The 23038-nt window shown below is 42.0% G+C and overlaps 2 protein-coding genes across 2 annotated transcripts in view; one reads left to right on the top strand and one right to left on the bottom strand.

Moving 5' to 3' along the window:
• NOSTRIN (nitric oxide synthase trafficking) overlaps nt 1–2523 on the top strand; it is a 52308-nt gene extending 49785 nt beyond the window's left edge. The window contains exons 15-16 of the mRNA XM_066577409.1: nt 345–419; nt 2051–2523. Coding sequence (XP_066433506.1) covers nt 345–419; nt 2051–2175 — 200 coding nt within the window. The 3' untranslated portion in view covers nt 2176–2523. The remainder of the gene's footprint in view (nt 1–344; nt 420–2050) is intronic.
• An 11628-nt stretch (nt 2524–14151) lies between these two features.
• Nucleotides 14152–23038, bottom strand: part of LOC136577507 (bile salt export pump-like) — a 63116-nt gene continuing 54229 nt past the window's right edge. The window contains exons 22-28 of the mRNA XM_066577408.1: nt 21488–21691; nt 20579–20820; nt 19584–19740; nt 16830–17027; nt 15966–16172; nt 15360–15506; nt 14152–14731 (exon numbers count right to left, since the gene is read on the bottom strand). Coding sequence (XP_066433505.1) covers nt 14531–14731; nt 15360–15506; nt 15966–16172; nt 16830–17027; nt 19584–19740; nt 20579–20820; nt 21488–21691 — 1356 coding nt within the window. The 3' untranslated portion in view covers nt 14152–14530. The remainder of the gene's footprint in view (nt 14732–15359; nt 15507–15965; nt 16173–16829; nt 17028–19583; nt 19741–20578; nt 20821–21487; nt 21692–23038) is intronic.

Below are 23038 nucleotides of genomic sequence, written 5' to 3'. Positions count from 1 at the left end.
TTAGCCATACATTCAGAAGGTAAAAGAAAAAACAATTGGTTAGGAAGCTGAATTCTGACGGTAACCATCCATTTGCCACTCAATGCTTTCAGTATGAATGTATTTAAGAGGGAAAATTTACCATCTTGCAATTCAACGTTTTCTTACAATCTGAATTACTTGATATTGCATATTAGTATTTACCAACATACTAGGGGATTTCTATAAGAGGAACACAATTCTTCCTTTTTCTCCTAAGGTTGGAAACACTTGATGTGGGTGTAGATGTCTTACTGATTTCGGTATTGTACGTTGTCTCTGCTCTAGTGGTCCTTATATATTTTTCTCTTTCCTTTAAGGAGAAGAACATAATTATGGTAAATGCCGCGTCCTATATCCTTATAAGCCACAGAGAAAAGATGAACTTGGCTTGGAGAAAGGTTAGTAAATCAAAATGAATAAAGTCTAACCTTTAAGTAATATCTTTAAAAATCTGTTACAATCAGATCTCGGGGTGAAGACTCATCAGTAGTGTTTTAAGATAGATGAAAGTTTGGGAAAACAGCACAAATTGTTCAAAAACTATCAAGATGCATGTGGTGTAGCATATTAAAAGCATTTTAGATACATTGGACTTCCTCATGCTACTGTATGGCCGGCGTACTAAAATGTTGACCCTCCAAAAATGTTTTAACCCATTGAAGGCAACTCATCTCTCATCATGACATGATAACTTTATTCTATGGGTCATTACAATTATGATGATACCAATTTAGGGCTTATTCAGATGACCGTATATCGGCTGGGTTTTCACGCTGAGCCGATATACGGTGTCCTTTTCTGCAGGGGGGGGGATAGAAGAGCCAGGAGCAGGAACTGAGCTCCCGCCCCTTGTCACTATTTGCAATACGAGGGGCGGGGTGGAGCTAAGCTTTGGGACTTAGCTCCGCCCTCGTCTAGCCCCTTCCTATTGCAAATAGTGGCAAGGGGCGGAGAGGGGGCGGGAGCTCATTTCCTGCTCCTGGCTCTTCCATCTTCCCCCCTGCAGACAAGGACACTGTATATCGGCTCGGCTTGAAAACGCAGCCGATATACGGACGTCTGAAGCCGCCCTTATACAGTTTTTTGTCACCATCTTCTGACCGCCATAACTTTTTTATTTTTCTATTGATACTATTTTGGAGTACATACAAGTTTTTGATTCATTTTTTAGTTAAATATTTCCTTGGAGTTGGAATGACCAAAAGAATGCAATTCTGACGTTGTGTATTTTTTTTCTGGTGGCGATCAGACTTTTGCGAAGGCACCAATACCAATTTTTTTATTTTAACTATAAGTATAGGATAAGGGTCTTTTTTAGTCCTCATAGAGGACTGAACTTGCAGTCATTTGATTGCTTATATAATATGCTGCAGTACTTCAGTATTTCAGTATATTGTGTTTCTACAGGCATTCTATTAAACATGCCAAAAGCCTTCATAAGGTCCCAAGCGGCCATGACACCTGAAGGGCGCACCATAACCTCATTGTCGGAGACCTGTTTGGGATATCTAAATATTGCTGTTAGAATCAACAGCAATAGTTAACTAGCTAAAAGCCATGATTGGATGATCTGAGTTATCTCCAAACGCAGCTGTTGTAGTCAGGTGGGAGCTGTTAAAGACAGCTGATACCTGCTATGTATGGAAGGGGTTTAGTTCCCCAACCTGTTCCATAAATCCCCATTCAGATCTGCCATATATGTACAGCAGATGTCACCAAGGGTTTAATTTGGACATTACCTATATTATCCTTTTAGTATTGTTGGTAGATACTTTTAGTACTATTATACTGCTACAATGGCTTCTTATGGAGATGACCATAAAGATTGCATTGAAAACTGGTGGTTCTCTCAAGAAAGATGGCCAGGATACATAGAATGTAATGGAACTAAAAATCTGCTCTAGATAAAGAGGTAGTTTTCTCAGTGGTGGTCTTCTGGAGAGGATTATAGGTATATATAGTACTGTATAATATGTATTGTAATGTACTATTTCACTATGGTATAATCACATGCATTTTATTCCCCCAGATGATTGTATCCTCATTCACCGTAAAGATGATTGTGGGTGGTGGTACGGCGCCCTTAATGGGAAGAAGGGTTATTTCCCCGCTACATATGTTGAAGAAATAAATTCTAACTCTTGTCCTCCATAGAAGAAGATCTAGAAGACAGAACCATAAAAGTACTTTTAAGTAAAATACTGGTTCTTGCCGCTCCGTGAATTGTACAATAATTGATGATATTTGTTTTCAATGGTGCAGAATGGAAGCTGAAAAATATGTTAGAAAGGCACCGACTCCTAAAGTACAATTACCTTGTCCCCACTATCCCAGAGATCCATAGGGGGCTTAAAACAGGTCGCTCCTTCGCCATGGCGGCCTGTGCTGTTCCAGTGCAGCAGTTGTCATCAGCAACCCAGGAATACTGTATGTACAGGAAATAACTGTGTACTTTGGGGCTGGGGTGGGTATATTCCTTACAAGCCAAATCTAAATTAGAGATTTTTTTCTGCCAAGTTCTCTTCTAATACAATAAACTTCTTATTCTTCTTTTTCAATTCTTTACCATTTCAAAGATCTCTGCTTGCTGTCATTGAACAGGAATATTCTTATTTATATTAAAGTTATGTTAACGATATCCACAAAATAGGGGATAACTTGCTGATAAGTGGGAAACCTATAGCTGAGACCCCCACCGACCCTTAGAACGGGAATCTTGTGTTCCCTATTCTCCTCACTGCAGGCTTACTGCACTTCCCACAGTGAGAAGGAGACTAAATGGAGTGCTGGTTGCGCAAGTGTGCTGTCACTCCATTCACTTTCAATGGGACTGCTGGAGATAGCTAGGTGGCAAGTGCTCAAAGATTTTCCATCAGTCCCATTGAAATTAACGTAGCGGTGGTTGCGCATGCTCGGTCAGCGCTTCATTTATTTTGATGTCACTGCAGGGAGTGGCCATTCTAATTCTCTTGATTGGTGGGGGGCTCGGCAATTGGAGTCGCACTATTCTTTGGATAACTTGTGATACTGGTACAATCCCTTCAAGTACTTGCAAATCCAACAGCACAAATGTTTCCCTTGACCTGATAGTTTGCTGCAATGTATCAGTGCTAGACGGGATTGAAGCAAACTCTCAGGGCTCAGTCACACGGGCGCATCCGGACGCCGATGCGCCCGTCTTACTGCAGGAACAAGACGGCCACACTGCAGGTACGAACAACTCTCCGCACCGCCGGAAGAAAGATAACATGACCGGCAATGGTGTGGCTGTCTTATCCTGCAGTAACACGGGCGCATCGGCGCCTGGATGCGCCCGTGTGACTGAGCCCTCAAGCTGCATTCCCTCACAGCAAAAACGCTTGCAGCTGAAAACCTATCAAGTTACGATTGTCAATTACCACATAATCTAGCCAACATTATCGGCAAGATCTTGTGGCCATTGGCTGCCATAACTGGGCGGCGTTTTAGCCACAAGTGTTTTTTCACTGCGTGGGAAAACAGCCTTAGCACTGAGGAGTACTAGCTCTGTTTCAGTTTTCAGTCTATGAATGTAAAAAAAAATTCCCATTCAATAGGGCAAGCCAAAATCTAAAAAATGACTAAATAAGATATAAAGTTTAATAGAAAAATGCCTAAGACTTAATGATATTATGGTTAAAAGTGTTGTGACAAGATGGCATTCTCTGTTCATATGACCTGTTACAGCATATGAATGTCTTAAAGGGGGCTCACATGCTGGAGAGCCCCCTCTTTGTTTTAGAGCAGAGCTCTACTTAATAAGGATGGATTTCATCATTTCCATGGGGAGTCCCCTCATCACTGAACACTGTGACAGCAGTGAGATGCTAGCAACCCCCACAGTGATTTTCGGGGAAGGGCTTTAGATATAAGCCCTTCCCTAAAAATCATTCCTAGAATGTGTAAAAAATAAAAAAATATATATACTCACCTCTCCGCAGCTGCCAAGGCTCAGGCGCATGCAAACGCTTCTTCTCCTGAACTGCTATGAAGTGCTGTCAGCAGGCGGGGATTTAAAATCCCTACCTGCTTAAAGGGCTGTCTCTGATTGGCTGAGCACTGTGACCAATCAGAGGCAACACTCAGCCATTGAATGACAGCTGAGTGCTGCCTGTGATTGGTCCCTGCGCTCAGCCAATCAGAGGCAGCACTCAGCCATTCTTTGAATTCAGTGGGAGAACATCGCAATCCTCTGTTACAGCTGTGGCAGAGAATTTCTTCATTCCCGCGGGGAGTCCCCTTGTCACTTCACACTGTGACAATGCTGTGGCAATGCAAGAAATCCTTGACCACAGCTGTGGCAGAGGATCACGATCTTCTCTGTATGTCAATAGGGCCGCCGCTCCTGCCACCGGCTCCATTGACCACAAGGTGAAACCCCTGGATGTTAGCTGTTACTGGTATTGCAGCTAAGTCTCATATTCTAGAGTCACGTTGCCCTGCTATAGCAGGGGTGATTGGACCCAAGTAAATTTTCTGGACACTATAATTACACATAACAAAATTGCCTGAAGACAGCAAAAATGATCCGTAATATTATATTCATTGTAGAACTTCGATTGGCTGCGTATCTTGTCTTTCCTTTAATCTACATATACAGATGTAGCAATAGTTAACATGAATGGCACATTGTGATAACTCAATTTACAGTATTGTACTACATCATAGTTAAGTTATCAAGTAAACATTCGCTATATCTGTACATGTTGCATTTGCCTTCATGGAGCATGTGCAGCTCTCATATTCATGATTGGCTTTCTGTACTGGTCTTTGATTGACCAGTATCCATGTCTGTCAAGTTTAATTAATTTACATTACCTTTCTTATTGGCTTATTATTATGAGCATGTTTGTGCACCTCATCCCCAAAGTCTTATAAACCTCAGTGTTTCCTCTTGTTAGTCGGCCCCAAAGCCCCTGATGACGCTGGTCTTCCTAGTGAAACATGTTGGGTAGAGATGAGCGAGCATACTCGCTAAGGACAATTACTCGATCGAGCATTGTCCTTAGAGAGTACCTGCCTGCTCGGAAGAAAAGGTTCGGCTGCCGGCGCGGGTGAGAGGTGAGTTACAGCAGTAAGCAGAGGAGAGCGGGGGGGAGAGAGGGAGAGAGAGATCTCCCCTCCATTCCTCCCCGCTCTCCCCCGCCGCTCCCTGCCTGCCGCCGGCAGCCGTACCTTTTCTTCCGAGCAGGCAGATACTCGCTAAGGGCAATGCTCGATCAAGTAATTGCCCTTAGCGAATATGCTCGCTCATCTCTAATGTTGGGCATTAAATTCCTTTTAATTTTGGTAGGTAGAGCAGTGCAGCAATGACCATGCATTCTCTATGCAAGTAGCAATACCCTAGATTTCCAGAAATAGACAAGCTTAGATGAATAGATTTTCTTTTGAATGGAATTTTACACTATTTTTGATACTCACTTCTGAGCTACCACCTAGTGGTTTTAACCAATGCACTTGGTTCTCTTTTGGTAATTGAAACGAAATGTAAAAATAAAAATTATTTTATCGATTAAATGGTTAATTGTTATGTTGAATGTAGCATTATAGATCATTTTTGTGTAAATGAGTTACAATAGCAGACACAGACCATGCACAATAATGGCACCATTTCCAGCTAATACATCTCAAACATCGCCTTTAAAGCCAATGGTGATATCACTGAGTTGATAGGAATGTAGCATGTGATTTGACAGGAAACCCAGACGGTTTAAAAAACATGGCCAGATAATACCAAGCTCCTTTATGACTAAAAGTGGGATGAATGTGCCATCGGTTTCCTTCCAAGAAAGAGAAATTTTGGCAATCAGAAAAATCCCTATAAGATTGTTACAAACAAGAGAGATGTCCAGGCCCCTTTAGAACCCCTTTAGTGAGTTCGCCATCACCGCGTCCTCAGCCAGAGAGTTCCACAATCTCACTGCTCTTACAGTAAAGAACCCCCTTCTATGTAAGTGTAGAATCCATCTTTCTCACAACCCATGTTGATATGGAGTTATATAGCTATTTTCCTTGAGGTCCTCCACGATAGCATCTCTTTGAAACCCCTTAAACATTTTGCCCACAACAGAAGTTGTGCTGTTTGTTGCATCTATATTTTGTTGTAATTGACAATGAACATGTAATCTATTTTTATATACTGGTGGTAAAAACCTGGGTTGGATTTTGGGATGGCAGAGGAGCACTTAGGTGTGAGGAGGCCTCATAGCAAGTATTAAAATAGGCCTATATTCTGAAGCTGGTTAGCACATGCCTTACTACTTGAGTTATAGTAGGTGGACTTGGTGCCTATAACTACTTTTCAGGGTTATTGTGTATTCCTTGTGTAGAGAAATTCTTCATTCGGAAGAGGGAAAAAAAAATGGGAAAGAGACCCCTTTTTCCCAGTTTTCTTTTTCTGTTTTTAAAATGTGGAGTCTCTCTACAGAAATAATACAGATCAACCCTTTTACTCTCAGATTTGAATCGCGCCGATGGAGTTGGCTCCCTGTCTGTTGTGGTCAGTAACCTACAACAGTGGTCCCCAACCTTTTTTGCACCAGGGACCGGATTCAAGGAAGATCATTTTTCCATGGCCCAGGAGGGTGGGGTGGTGGTGGGGCTTTGGTCATATGGGCGCGGGGTTATGGAGGACGCCTGCTGTGACTCACCCCCGGCGACAGTCTGTTAGCTTAGCGGAGATGTCAGCTCCTGTCTGATGGGCTGAGTGCTGGCTTGAGTGTTGGTGGCACTGTTATGGTGGGCTGCATTCCTCCTGGGGCCGCTGAGACAGTCACATAGCATGGCAGCGCCCCCAGCCAATCAGAAGCTGGGGGCGTCTACAAATGTCAAGACTGCTGTATTATGTCGCCACCCCCAACTTCCAGTGGCAACATAATACAACAGTACCGGCTCCCTAACGCTGAAAGATGGCACGCCCCACATAATGTTCTCTGCCAGGAGCCGTGTCTTTTGAGGCCAGCCCACACTGTGTGCTCTGAGCCGCTGCTGAGCACACTGTCAGTGTTTAGTGCTGGTCTGTGGCAGGGTACTGTTGTATTATGTCGACACTGGAAGTTAGGGGTGTCGACATCATTAAGCAGACTTGACATGGAGGTGACACCCCCAGCATCTGATTGGCTGTTTACCTGCAGCTGTGCTATGTGCCGTCCGGACCCCGCTGTTCACACTGTCCGGTTCAAAGTCATGTTCCCGCTGCTCTGCTATCCCCAGCTGGCGTCTGTGATGGGCCGTGCACACGCTGCTGTAACTCTCCGCGTACATAGGCTGTCCCCGCTAGCCTGCTTGTCACAGCTGCTCTGCCATCTGTGGGTCTGGGATGTGATGTTGCATCTGGACCCCGTTTTGGATGGTGTCCCGACCCTGCTGCCTATCACCTTACTCTGGCTTAGCACATGGCAGCGCCGAAGGGGGGTTCACTCACAGGAGCGGAGCAGCGAAAGACATCGCCGATGGGCGGTGGAGACGGAGCACCGCACCACATCTACTGTCAGGGCAGCAGACCCCTGCTAATGGTGAGTATGGGAGTGTCAGCACCGGAGTACTTAGGTGGCGATAGTGTCTGCACTGCAGACACACGACCGCAGACATTTACCTGCACAATGGCAACAGCGGCCTCCAGAGAGACGGAGTTAGCAGGCTAGCGTTCCAGCTAATCAAAAGTTGGGGGCATCACCTCCTTGTCAAGTCTGCTGTCAGACAGTACCCTGCGGCAGTGCCGCCGTGGACCAGCAAAAGAACCCCAACGGCCTGGGCCTGGTCCACGGACTGGTGGTTGGGGACCCCTGACCTACAACATCAATATTCATACAAAAAAGGCCATTTAAGGAGTTGGGTCCTATAACACACTTCACCATGGTGATACTAATACAAGCTAACTCACCGCAGAGTACAGCTGCGGTCATTCACATCTTACCCCCATTTCCATCCCTGTGCCATTCAGCTATCTAGGGATACAGTATATAATATTAGGTACCTACATGTCTGCCCTCTTACAGGGCACTCAGAGCAGGACCTGCCTCTTTGGTATATACACCCTTGACTGCAATAGATGTAGTTTTTGTTTACACCTCCTCCTTCATAGAGAAGGATTATAGACATAGAGACCTATATAGAGGGTTTTATTTATATCAAGGAACACATGTAAACAAATAGCCTTTCTCATCAGGGGCACAGTCATAAAAATGGTAATATACTGAAGATAAACAGCAGAACGCGCTGATTTTGGGGAGACTGACTAGCCATCAAATGTGTATAGGGCTTTCCCGACTATCCTAAGATGGCAGATGTCGAGGAAAACAAATACCGGCCATGTTGGAAATGCACATGCCTGATCTTTTGATTTCAAAGGAGATAAGCACCAGAGGTGTCTTTCAGCAGCTTACTCCCCTCCCCTTATTGGGAACACATGCGCAGTTAGTAAAGCCAAGTGTGCATGTGTATAGGTAGTCGGGAGTTATAGCTGTCGGCTGAATGATCATTCAGCTGACAGCAGTGTAAGGTGCATGGTCATCTTAAGACAAGCACTTGAGGACATATCTCTTTGCTTTGTCTTGATGTTGATCTTTGCTCAACAAAAATTCATTATCACTGCAACATTCTTCTTCGCAGCCTCCCATCCATGCTTTTTTCAATCATTGTGTTTTACTGGTAGACATACATGTTCTATATCAAGATGCACAATGTCTGATAGAATAGGTATACATTTGAATGCATACATCTAATAACATTCATGCACTCCACCTACTTATACATTGCATATCTACTACTCTTGGTATTTCTTTTAATTTTCCTATAATTTTAAACTGCCCTACATATATCAGCTTTCTAGCTGGATAGATCCATATGGGTTTGGGCCTGGATAACATTCTGATAACATTTATAACTGGAATTTTAACAATAACCCGGCATCCTTAACCAAGATAGGATGAACTTGGAGTTGGTAGAATTCTAACCACATATCCGATACATCTACATACTTTTGAAAGGTATTAGATCAAATGGCCAACTACTTTTTGAATAGACAGTGCTCTGCTATCCGGGTCTCGAATTCCTCTAATTTTGAGGGATCAGGTGATTTCCGGTGTTTTGCAGTGTTCTAGCCATCATCAGAGATGGCCTAATAGATATCTGGTAGGTTGAGACAGTTTGTTAAGATTTATCAGCAATAGAGCAAGTTTGTTTTTTTTTTGAATTTTTGCTAATATCCTATGTAACAGATCATAAATCCCCTTCCAGTAGGATAGCAACTTTGGGCAGTCCCAAAATAAAAGCACCAGTTAGCTCTTCCGCTGACAGTCCCTCCAGGAAAAACTGTCACCCTCAGTGATATGGCTAGCTATATGTTCGGGAGAGTAATACCATTTTATTTGTAACGTAAATTGTGTTTTTATTATCGCCGCACTCTTTGTGGACTTCAATGTTGAACTAAATGCTTTTCCCCACCATCCAATGCTCTTGTTTGTGACCCTCCAATCCCTCCTTACTCTGCTGCCTAACTTATCCAACTCTTCTTCCATGACTCTCCTGCCTTTCCCCCCTGCCAATGCCTTTAATGGCTTCACATTGTCCAGGGAATCCAATTCAAGATATCCTCAATGACATACAAGGCCAACCATACATCTTTCAACTAATATCACAATACCTCTCCACATGTAACCACCGGTCCTCTACTCCCCTACTGTGCTCCTCACATAACCATTTCCATCTATACTCTGGAATTCGCTACCCCAACACATCAGACTCTACACCCCCTCAGAAAGCTTCAAAAATACCTTGAAGATCCACCTCTTGGGAAAGGCCTACAATCTACAATAACCCTGCTGTTACCACAAGATGAGCAGCGATTGTCTTCTTCTGCCTTCCTTGTAGGCTGTAAGCCCTTGCGGGCAGGGTCCTTTCTTCTTCTGTAACAATTTGTTATTTAGTAGATGTTTATTGTTCCAGCCTTTTTATATATGTAATATATTCAAACCCCTGTTCTCAAATGTACAGCCCTGGAATCAACGGCACTTTAAAATAAATAATTTGTATGAAGTTCTACCGTTTTATGCTCTTCTATATATCAAGACAGTCCTAAAAAATGGTAATAGGAATTTCTATAATTTCAATGGCTAAAAGGTGTTCATATTACAACTTTAATACCCTGGATCCCTTGCTTTGGTTTCACGGAACTGAATTTAAATCACCATGGTTAAAGGGGTTGTCCCGCGCCGAAACGGGTTTTTTTTTTTTTCAACCCCCCCCCCCCGTTCGGCGCGAGACAACCCCGATGCAGGGAGGTAAAGAAAGCTCACCGGAGCGCTTACCTGAATCCCCGCGCTCCGGTGACTTCTCTACTCACCGCTGAAGATGGCCTCTTCCTCCGTGGACCGCAGCTCTTCTGTGCGGTCCACTGCCGATTCCAGCCTCCTGATTGGCTGGAATCGGCACGTGACGGGGCGGAGCTACACGGAGCTACACGGAGCCCCATAGAAGACTGCAGAAGACCCGGACTGCGCAAGCGCGGCTAATTTGGCCATCGGAGGGCGAAAATTAGTCGGCACCATGGAGACGAGGACGCCAGCAACGGAACAGGTAAGTATAAAACTTTTTATAACTTCTGCATGGCTCATAATTAATGCACAATGTACATTACAAAGTGCATTATTATGGCCATGCAGAAGTGTACAGACCCACTTGCTGCCTCGGGACAACCCCTTTAACCTATAGCAGTCTAAGTCTGGTGAATTAGGTCTGTGGGAGGTTCAGGTAATGTATGGCAGGCGCAATGTGGATGCAACATAAGACAATATTATGGCTATCTGAAACTTAATTTTGAAACTTTGAAAACTGTTGCAAAAGTTAAACTGAGTTCCAGTAATTGATGCTTGGGACAGTTTATAAACCAAAAAAAAGGAAAAAAGAAAAATTCCTTTAATCTGGTACCTGTAAAACTTGAGCATATATTCTGGATTACTGGACGGTCATAAAAAGTCTATAAAACCCCCTTTTAAGAGTAGAAAAGCTTCAGGAAGGAAAGACAAACACAAGATATCCTGCTATCACTTTATTTAGAAAATTAGAAGAGTTTCCTCATTGACATTCACTCCACTCAGTATCCTGCTTCTTATTTCATGAAGAGTCGAATTATTTTCCTGATTACGGGGTACTGAATTACAGAATTTAACTATAAATTGATACCAACCGAAAGAAAGAAACTCAACAACAAATAATTATGTTAATGTATTCTTGTATACAACATGCAGTTAATTAAACAGTATCATAAGTGCGTAATGAGATTATCTTCCCAGAAAACAGACTAAAAATTTATCATGATGTCTATGGAATTACGGTAAATTTAATCTGGTATTTGCTAAATCATTTGTAATAGTTTTTATTGAATACAGATGTAGCAAATGTTAACTTGACACCTAACATGCTATGATAAATTAAGTCTGTCTGTAGAAATTAGTCCTACTAACACCATTAGATTTGCACTAAAATGGGCAGTGGTAAAATACCTTTATCTCTGCTGCTGGTGCTAATATCATGGAGAAATCTATGTCCTTTTTCCCTGTGGCATATAAAAATGAGCCCTAGACCATCCAATGGACACTCTTCTTAGCTCAGACTGGTCTCTTGCTTCTGCTCTTACTCTTCCCCAGCCCACCCATTGCCCAATGACTGACAGATCTCTTCTGGTCACAAGCAGAAAAGGAGCTGTAAGTTATTGGGCAATGGGCAGGGCTGAGGAAAACCAAAAGCTGGAGCACAGGACCAGTCTGAGCTGAGCAGCGCACCCATTGGATAATCTAGGGTTCATTGGCATTCGGTGCACAGGGCAGAAGAATCGAGATTTCTCCACTATGTAAGCACTGGAAGCAGACAGATCTAATGGTGCTAATTGCTCTAAGTTCTACTGACAGACTTCCTTTAAAGAGGATTGATCTAGCAATAAAATCAGCAGAGCTGGCTGCATTGGTATTTTTTTTATACTCCTCTCCCTTCACCAAGATGGGCTTTTTTTAAGGTCTGGTTCCCAGTGCTGTCAATTTGTCAAGCATGGAGTCCCTACTGCTCACTGTCAATGGGTGACATTGGACTTGATTGGCCGTCCAATGTCACTCATTAAGAGTGAGCAGTGGAGACCATCCAGGTGACACATTGACAGCGCTGGGAGCCAGACCTAACAAGAGTTTGACCAAGTGAAGGAAGATGAGTATGGAAGAAAAACTGATATAGAGTCAACAAAGCTGCAGAGCTATGCAGCTAGTCCTGCTGAGTTTATCCTGTGACTGGTCCCTTTAAGGACAATGTGCTACAATGCTGTAAATCGAGTAATTCAAATGATGCACCAGTCATGTTAATGATCATCTACTACATCTGTATATAAATTAAATGTACTTTGTTTAAAGCACTTTTTTAATTTCTAGTTTAACTTTTTTAGGCAGAAATAATTATTTTTATTCAGAATTTCTTTACTTTGTATTCAGTACGCGTTCTAAAATTTTGGACCTATTAAACAAAAGCATGTATTAGAGTGGACATTTATACTTTACAAATAATTGGACGGTTTCCAACTATTGAGTTAACAAGCGCCTCAATCATGAGAAAGCAATGCAATATATGAGACTTTAATTAAATGACGCTTTATCCACCTGTCATGCAGTTCCAAGGGTAGTTGCACATCAGCACCGGGAATTCCGCTTTCCTGCTCCGTTCAGGGAGCAGGAAACAAGAATCCCCGCAGTCAAATGGCTCCATCTCTGGAAGGAACCAAACAGCACCAGATGAACTCCATTGACTATAATTGAGTCTGTCAGCTTTCCACCCAGCTGGTCGGCTTTTGGACAGTAGAAAAAGCGTTGCATGCAGCGCTTTTTCTTCCAGTATTTTCAGCCGCATCAATGATGGAACCTTAGGCTGGTGGATCTAATGCAGATGTGAAACTGAGCTAACCCCTTCTATAGTCCTTCCAAAGAGGACATGGTGTTGGCCTGTGTAGTTTAACCCCTTGAGTGGCGGGTTTCCTACCACCCTGTCGTGCCCACCAGGGCAGGTTTTTTAAAATGGTCTAATCATTGAATTTCAACTAGTTTTGCAGTTGCGTCTCAAGAGCCATAACTTTTTCATTTTTCCATTGACATGGCCATATAAGGGCTTGTTTTTTGCGGGACAAGTTGTGATTTTTTTTAAACAGGGGGGAGGAAAAAAAGAAATGGGGAAAAAAGAAAAAAAGGGGCCATGTCATTAAGGTGTTAAATAATGTATTAACTTCCTTCTCTGGGTCATTACGACGCATGGATACCACATGTGTGATTGTATTTTTGATTTTTTACAAAGTAAAGGGAGACAAGTGTTTTTATTATTTTTTTTATAATTTTTTAAATTTTTTTTTTTTGTCCCTTTAGGGGACTTCCACAGGGACCCATCAGGACCCCCTGATCACATTCCGGGGGTCCGATGGTGACAGCCCTTTACATGCTGCAGTGACAGCACTTTACATGCTGCAGTCACATAGACTGCAGCATGTAAAGGGTTAACACAGCAGAGATCGGAGGTTTTCTCTGATCTCTGCTGTAAGAGCTGGTACCTAGCTGTCCTCTCACAGCCAAGCACCAAGCTCTCCCTGCCACAGAGGCCAATGGTCTCTATGGCAACCTGTAAACAAAGCAGGAGATTGCCGGCATATCTGCAATATCTTCCGCTGGTTTTTCAAAGCCCTTGCTTTGTTCTCTGTGGGTCTGTGCAGGCAGAGCACACTGTCACAGCTTGTGGCATTGTGCTCTGCAGCTCCCATAGTGATACATAGCCCGGAAATCTTCCGGGCTATGTCGCTATGAGCAGTGGAGCTCGTCCCGGAAAATTTCTGGGCATGCCACTCAAGGGGTTAACCTAATCTAAAGCATCTCATGACAATGCCACTTTGACATATTAGTTGTTCTGTACATCTATATAGATATCTGAAATAATGTAAATTAAACATACACATGTACATATACTAATAAATACATAATTATTATTTACATTCTAGACAATGGGGAAGATATGTAACAATGAATGCCATTAATAGCTTATAAGCATTAATAACATGCTTTCCTTTGTTCAATCTGATGACAGCTGTGACTTTGACTAGTTTCATACATCTCTTCCATTATGTATGCAAATTCCCTTCTCCATCTATGTCTACAAATGTGTGTAAATCCTGATAGCATACGGTTGGTACAAATTTGCCCCAGTTGAGCTTGTATATACGTATTGGTAGTAGAAACCCAGCATGCACCTGCAGGGAGTAGTAAAGAGTAGCTTTCAGTAACTGGGGATTACTGGAGGACTGTCTATGTACTGGTACCATATGTCAATGCTAAGAATGCCCCGTACAAGCAAATACAGTGATATATTAAGACTGTATATCCTTACAGCTGCAATTACTTGTGTATAGTTAGAACTACAGCCACTTTCTAGCTTCACTGTAAAGTATAGGTTTTTGTTAATCTACCCCAAGTTAGCATTAACTAATGGGTGCTCCAGTTGTGACCAGTTTATAGTAAGCGCCTTTCTTCTCCATTAGCTCTTCATGAGTTCCTTTCTCAATAATAATTCCTTGAGACATGACGGCAATGATATCAGAGTTTTGAATAGTTGACAGTCGATGAGCAATGACAATACATGTACGTCCTTCTCTAGCACGATCGAGGGCTGCTTGAACGGTCTAGAAACACAATGAAAGAAAGATGTATTAGTCTGGACCTGGAAATTTTATAGGGTGCAAATAGAATCTGGACTATGTGTTACCATGGACAATAAGAGGTAGCTCCGCTTAAATTGTCAAAAAGGCTGTCTGCTTTGGATATTTTTTTTTGCTAGAAGGGTCTGCTGCCAATCAGCCTAAAGGGGCTGTAACATGTTATAAAGATAGCTATAATTAGTGGGGGTTTGACCACTGGGAATCCAATCAATCCTGAGAACGGGGATGTGGTCAGTCTTGAGGGAAAGGAGCAGAGGTCGTGCAAGTATGCCACTGCTCCATTCACTTCAATAACAGCGCTAGAGATTGCCAAAGCGCTTGAACTCAGTAATCTCCTGCGCTGTCTTTGAAGTAAATGGTGCAGCAGTGGATCTACACGACTACCCCTCCATTCACTGAGCAACCGACTGGAGCCCTGTTCTTAGTTTTGGTGGGGGTCCCAGTGGTAGGACCCCCACCAATCACAAAGTTATCCCGTGGAAATTGATGTGTTCTTGGTGTAATGCACAGGCAAGCCAGATCCTCCAGACCAAGCAATGCCCTCTCCACAAATTGTATGTAAGAGATAATAGATTTAAAGCAACTACTGTACCTTCTCACTCTCTGTATCAAGTGCTGAGGTAGCTTCATCAAGTAGAAGGATTTTAGGGTCCCGAATAACGGCTCTGGCAATGGCAATACGCTGCTTTTGACCACGAGAGAGCTGAGATCCATGAGCTCCGACATTGGTGTCGTATTTCTGTAGGAAACACCATTGTTGATATTGCTATATGATCACTGTTTTTAATATAGAATGGTCAAGGATAAGTTATGCAGTTCTACAATCAAAACGTCATTGATCTAAGAAGTAAATCAATGGACTAAGACATTTCCAGAATAAGTTACAGAGGAAAATGATTGATTTTCAAAAACAACCATTTGAACAAAAAATACTTTGAAGAAATTACCCATAATGGCTTACAAAATACAGAAGCCAGTTACATTTACCAGTGTTAAAGGAGGTTTTTAAAGTACTGATGGTCTATCCCTTCCTTGGGGCTTCCACCAATTCTACCACCCAATATTTTGCCAACAACACTGACTATTTTGTGTTTTAGCCCAATATTACAGAATTGGGTTGTCTCTAAATACGTAGGTGAAATTAATCCATAATAGTCATTGCATTGGCTGCAGACTGCATTTGCACAAAGATACTCACTTCAGGTAGGCCCATAACAAAGTCATGGAGCTGTGCTTTCTTAGCTGCCTCTGTCACTTGGTCCATGGTCAATTTCTTGGAGTTATCACCATATTTTATGTTGTCAGCAATACTGCAGTCAAATAATACTGGCTCCTGAGACACAATTCCAATCTTAGACCGCAGAAATGAAACATTGATGTTCTTAGAGTTATGGCCGTCTATCATCTATAAGGAAGAAAGCAAACATCTGCAGTGAGAACATTAGAAGACCCAGGAGACAATTTATGCTGCTCATGTCTTTTTTTGTTATACAGCGATGTGCATCAGCAAAATTATAGAGGGTCAATAAAATCCTATAGGGTCGATCACGCTGACTTTGTTGGAAGAGTAAATTACATCATCTTCTTTAGAACGATTCATATGAAAAACTAGATAATTATATCTATGAAGAATAAGGCTTTCTTTCCCTATATAGTAGGACTTCCATTGCATCAGCTCTACAATACTGAGGGCCAAATCCAATCAAGCATTTGTAATATCATGGGATTACATTGTTTATTGCATTTATCCATTTTATAAAGAAAACTTTAGACAATCAAATGCTAAAATGTCAATTTGCATCGGCTTTTGATGTATATGTACATCATGTATAAATGCAAAAGCTTGAGATAAATTAAACAAAAATGAAAATATTTCTTCTGCAGTTTTCCAAATGCTATATTTATATACACATTCTCCATGTATCTTAGATGGATATGCATTGTTATAATTAGTATTAGACTTTTTTATATGATACAGCGATACAACCTAGACTCATTCATCCTTAAGGAATTAAATCCCTATAGTTTAAGATAAGACTTAAAGATATAGTGCGATACGTACAACTTTGCCCTTGTCTGGGTCATAAAATCGCTCAAGAAGTTGCACACTGGTACTCTTTCCACATCCACTGCTTCCCACAAATGCAAGAGTCTGTCCTGGCTTGACTGAAACATTTAGACCATTCAGTACTTGGATATCAGGACGGGTGGGATATGTGAACTTGCAGTCCATAAAGTCAATGCTTCCTTTAAAGTCATTCTAAGTTAAGAAGAAAATGTACAATTTGCGAGTGTTACAAGACCGACAAACTCTCACTGACATTCACTTTAAGGGCACAACATAGCTTAGCAACAGAATATAGCATTCTATTGAACGCTGCGAAAGTCTGCACGGCAGATTTTGAAATCCGCGTCATGAAAAAAAAAAGAGTTGATGTGTCAGTTCTTGCCCCACCATCCACATGGAGACCAAGTTGGGCAGCTACATACAGATTTGCTTTTTGACTGACATTAAAAGCCACATGTGCATTAGCATTCTTTTTGAGAGTTTGACTGTGGATTAAACTGTCTGATCCGTGTCAGAAAGATCTGATGTGGATCTGACAGTTTAATCCCCATGTGAACATGTCCTAAGGCTAAGGCAACACTCTGACTTTGACTGCGACACAAGTTGTGGGACCAAAGAGCGCTGTGTAGTCCTGCGATATGATAATCTAACTTGAAGTCAATGTGAGTTGCAGTGCAGCTTGTAAGTTGCCGTGAGTCGCTAATCATGAGAAAACCAACTTCACTGGATTTCTTGAAATTGGCGAGTTGTAGTCATAGCAGCTTGTGAGTCGCACTGTAACTTGCAGTGACTTCAGTTAGATTGACAGATTGCAGGACTACACAGCAATTTTTGGTCATGCAACTTGTGTCGTGCTCAAAATCTCCCTAATGTATTGTGGCGGAGTTTCAATACAAGAAAAACAGTCCATGCCCTATGAGTGGGGTGCTGTTTCAGAGAAATAAAAATACCTCTTTTTTCCAAACTCAGAAAATTCTTTAAAAAAAATTGGAGGTCATATATAAAAAGGTTTTATTCCCATGTCAAATCTGGAATGGAAAACTGGTGAAAATTTTGTATTAAATTTGTACAAATTTCTACATTTAAAGTTTTTTTCCACTAAATACTTTATCACCTATCTACAGAATAAGTGATAAATGTATAATCACTGGAGAATCGACCACTGGGACTCCCAGAGATCATGAGAACGGTACACCCTGAGCCCCCCTAGTGAATTTCCACCTTAGTAGACAGTGAATGGAGTGGTGGTTACGTATGTGCATTGCCGCACAATTCACAAAGGGTCTCGGAGTGCACAATTCTTTTGATCCATGAACCCCCGATGGTCTTACATTTATCACCTGCATGCACACTTACCATGAGCGCCAGTTGCGCCTGATAGACTCAAGTAGAACTTACATTGGACAGCACACGTCTGATTTACATTGGCAGAGCACATAGACATACATTAGTTATATAGCTCTATAGGCTATAATGGGGTTGTATGCTTCATGGGAATTAACATGAACGACAAACATGGCCCATATATGCTAGTGTGCCGGAAGCAGGGGCGTAAATATAGAGGGTGCAGGGGATGCGGTTGCACCTGGGCCCAGGAGCCTTAGGGAGCCCATAAGGCCTCTCTTCTCCATATAGGAAGCCCAGTACTATGAATAAAGCATTATAGTTGGGGGCCCTGTTACAGGTTTTGCATTGGGGCCCAGAAGCTTCAAGTTATGCCTCTGTGCAGCATGGTTTAGGTATGGGTACGGGTACAGATACAGATAGGGGGGGGGCAGCTCATCTTTTGCATCAAGGCCCCTGAGCTTTTAGTTACGCCCCTGGCCGGAAGCCTAAGGCTGTAAGTCTGCAAAGTATTCTTTACTATGAAGGTACTCAAAGCACCTTTCACACAATAAAATAGAAGACATGCTGTTCATAGCAACAAATCATAAATTTTTTTCTTTAAATAGGAAAAATAATTGTAAGAATACACTTTTTCCGCAATATAGTTATTAGGCGACTTTCCGACAAGCATCAGTGATTTGAAGACAACATTACAGAGCTAATGCAAATCTTTGTATCTATTCACATGGCTATATTTTTAAAATGCAGCGTGGGCTACTTTGTCTGTCTTTACCTCCATGTATGAATTCATTAGTAATATTTTCTATTGGGAAAATAGTGATCTCTATTTACCCAGCAGTAATGCTGAGTAAACATCTGAAAAGTGCAGTTTGACTGGTTCACTGAACCTTTGCAAAAAGTTATTTTCAGTCTGAAGTTCTCTAGTTGGAGGCAAACTGAAAGTTCACCAAAAACCCTGAAAGCGGTGTATAACACTATCTAAAAACAATGAAAGCCCTGTATAATAGTTTGAGAGTGTTATACGGGTTTTTTTATGGCTCTTAGACAATGTTATACTCCAGTATTCAGGACTAGTGCTCGGTGAACCGAACCGGTTAGACTACTTTCAGGTAGAACTTTGCTAAGAGCTTAGTTGGAGGTTGTGCAAAAGACAATTTTTAGCAGTGTTCTACGTGAAACAGGGCTCTCTCTACTGGTTCAGTTCACTCAACACTACTCTGTAGAAAATAAAACTAATGACAGCAAATACAGATCAAACAATGATGAAATACTGATGACATGCAGTTGTAATGTCATCTCTAACACATTCATATTTCTGATCCCTATTATAGACATATTACAAAATGCTTGCGTGAAATTGGCCTTATTCTGACTTATTTGGTCCTAAATTTAATGACTTACCCATTTTTCCCCTTCATTTTTATAGACACAAATTTTGGGGATACGATCTACCAATTTAAAGAAGCGGGCAGCAGATATTTTAGCCTTGGCATAGTCAGGAGTATAAGATGATGCTCTTCCCAAAGCAGTTCCACTGGTCACAATAGCCGATATCACTCTAGAATAAGTTATAAGACGCAATTGGTGGACTCATATAGCAATTGTACATGTCTATACTTATATATAAGAATCTCTGATATAATGGAAATGTTTTTGAACCTTTTCCAGCTATCTAATTCTTGCTTCTTAAGGGTTTTAGCATATGGGTAGTTGAACTCCTTTATGTGTGGATTATTGAAAGACACAACGCGTGATGGAGCAGGGGATAGCATTGGGGAACAGGGGGGAGCTCTCTCTCTCCCCCCCCCCCCACTCCCCTCTGCAACCCCCTACTCACCCCCGGCGCCCCCCGAATCTTTTCGTCCGAATAGTCAGTTACTCGGAAAAAGCGGTGCTCGAGTGCAAAAACACCCGAACCGAGTAGGCTCGCTCATCTCTAGTTCCTTACTTTGCATAAATTAAAAAAAGCTAAAAATGGGTAATATAATAAAAGTTGCCACCTATGTTGTTTACTCAAAGATGGGGTATTGTTTTAAAGGAAAGGTTCAACCTTTAAATATCTAATATATCGCTGAGACATGTTGCAAGAAGTCTTTATTATGTTCCCTTTTGAAGTCCATCTATGTCTAGAACAAATTTCCCATCTGACTCCATGCACATTATAGATCCTTTGCACTGAATCTAAACTTCGGGAGACAGACTCTAACATCTGAAGATCTCCGATTTAGACAATGAAGGAATTCTTAGATTTTGCGATCCATGAGGATCACAGGGCACAGACCCCACTGATGACATCAGCAACATTTCAGAAGGTAAAAGTGAACCTTCCCTTTAAATAACATTTTTTTAGAATACTTTATTGAATTGAGCAGTAAATGTTAATACTAATAAAATACCTAAACACAAAGCTGTAGTGAAGTCCTTCTATTTCTACCAGATATCCTCCATATCTGTAGGAGACCGAATTAGCAATAAAAACAATGCACTGACTAAAACCAAAGCACAATCCATAGACATTGGCTTTTTTGATGGCTGATCGGTAGGGCTCCTCCAACTGCTCCTCGTACATTTCAATAAATCTCTTTTCTTTGGCAATTCCAGCTATTGTTCTAATGTTTCCAAGAGCTTCACTGGAAATCTAAAGAAAAGGGGTTTTAAAAAAGAAACATTATAATTGCAGTAGTGGAATATTGAGTATGCTCAAGTTTAGAGAGACACTCCTGGGAAAAATGTTGTACTGTTTTATGCCCAGTGCAGGACCTCAGGGGCGGTGCTTGACACCGGAATCTCCCTTTAGTGTTCTTAGATGTCCTGTATCATACTTTCCCTCTTAGGCCTTCCACTAATAGTCAATCAGTTTTGCTAAGAGTGTTCCTTTATATGTAGTAATTGGGAGTATGAACTAGTAACATGGTACAAAGTGTCAGGGCAGCACATGTAATCGTGAATGGCAAATATCTACAGTTTATGGGGCACTTGGACAAGTTTATGTAGGACATGAACATGTGGCTGAGGGTGGTTTTACATAGAGTGATTATTATTATTCACTTGTTCAACTATGTGGCCATTGTAGTTGACATCTCCCTGAAAACATATTGGCTAGTCATTGAATTACTCAACCAGCGACTATTTTTAGGTGAGCTGAAGCGAAACGACTAACAAACGAATTATTACTCATCACCCTGCTAATGGCCGTGTTTACATAGAACAACCATCACCTACATTCGCTGTTTTGAGCAACTGTTCGGACAATAGTCATCCCATGTAAAACCACTCTTCATCTCATAAAAGATAAGCAGATTTACCCTCCCAGCTGATTCCATTGCTTCTTTATCTTGGTTAGCGAATCCAGTGAGCATCCTAGCTTGCAGGGCTCCTGATAATGCTAGAAATGGCAGGAAACACATGATCACCAGACTCAGTTTCCAACTGAAGTAGAATGCGATGATGATAGCTACGCCAATGTTGGTAAGAGAGTTTACAATCATGCCAATCTGTGATCCAGTAGCCTGTAATCAAAAGAAATTGATTAGAAGTATGATTTATATAAAGGATTCTATAAGCTCTTATTTACGTGTTCCATTAGTTCAGCCTCGTTAGGTAAATATATGACCTCTATGTGTTAATTAACAAAGACTTAATTTATTGAAGAAATGCCACCATTCTGCAGGAATAGAGTATTAGGTTATGTTCACGTTTTTTGTTCGGTGTTCTTTTAGGTTTGATTCTTTGTCCCAAAATGCCAAAACCATTGACATAACCCTGAATGGCACTATTATAAGTTTATTGAACACGTTGGGCACTATTTACATCTGCTGAATGGCAGGTACAACACAGTGTTACTGGTTCGGTTAAGTAAATGGAAGTCATTTTTATTTGCATCACATAAGCCGTAATGTGAATGTGAGAGTCTTACCATATATAGCTTCTTGAATGCCTGTCAATAGGATACTGGGGTTTATGACAATCATGCCTTAAAGGGGTTGTCCCGCGCCGAAACGTTTTTTTTTTTTTTCAACCCCCCCCCCCCCGTTCGGCGCGAGACAACCCCGATGCAGGGGTTAAAAAAGAACACCGGAGAGTGCTTACCTGAATCCCCGCGCTCCGGTGACTTCTTACTTACCTGCTGAAGATGGCCGCCGGGATCTTCACCCTCGGTGGACCGCAGGGCTTCTGTGCGGTCCATTGCCGATTCCAGCCTCCTGATTGGCTGGAATCGGCACGTGACGGGGCGGAGCTACACGGAGCCGGCATCCTGCATGAGCGATCCCATTCATAAAAGAAGAAGACCCGGACTGCGCAAGCGCGGCTAATTTGGCCATTAGACGGCGAAAATTAGTCGGCTGCATGGAAACGAGGACGCTAGCAACGGAGCAGGTAAGTGAAAAACGTCTTATAACTTCTGTATGGCTCATAATTAATGCACAATGTACATTACAAAGTGCATTAATATGGCCATACAGAAGTGTATAGACCCACTTGCTGCCGCGGGACAACCCCTTTAATTGTGAAACTGTTAGTGAAATCAATCAGTTAAAGAGTAATTAAAGGGGTTGTCCGAGTTGTAACTCCTATGTTAAATGGAGTTTAATGTAATAACACAAGAAATAGGCTTATAATCACCTCTCACTGCTCCTGCTGCATCCCCCTCCGCCGCTCCTGGTCTCCTTTCTCACATCACGTTAACAAGCTGCCCCAGCCTGTTTATGGGACATCACAGGCTCTGAAGCCAATAACAAAGCTCAGGGATTGACCACAGAGCCCTGTTATTGGTTGCAATGCCTGTAACATCCAGTAAACTGGGCAGGGCTGCAGCCGCTAAACAGACAAAGGAGGGTAAGACTTAATGCTGGCGC

The sequence above is a fragment of the Eleutherodactylus coqui genome, chromosome 8 (assembly GCF_035609145.1).
Source record: "Eleutherodactylus coqui strain aEleCoq1 chromosome 8, aEleCoq1.hap1, whole genome shotgun sequence".
Taxonomy (NCBI): Eukaryota; Metazoa; Chordata; class Amphibia; order Anura; family Eleutherodactylidae; genus Eleutherodactylus; species Eleutherodactylus coqui.
The sequence above is the reverse complement of the archived record's forward strand: the minus strand, read 5'-3'. Positions and strand labels throughout refer to the sequence as shown.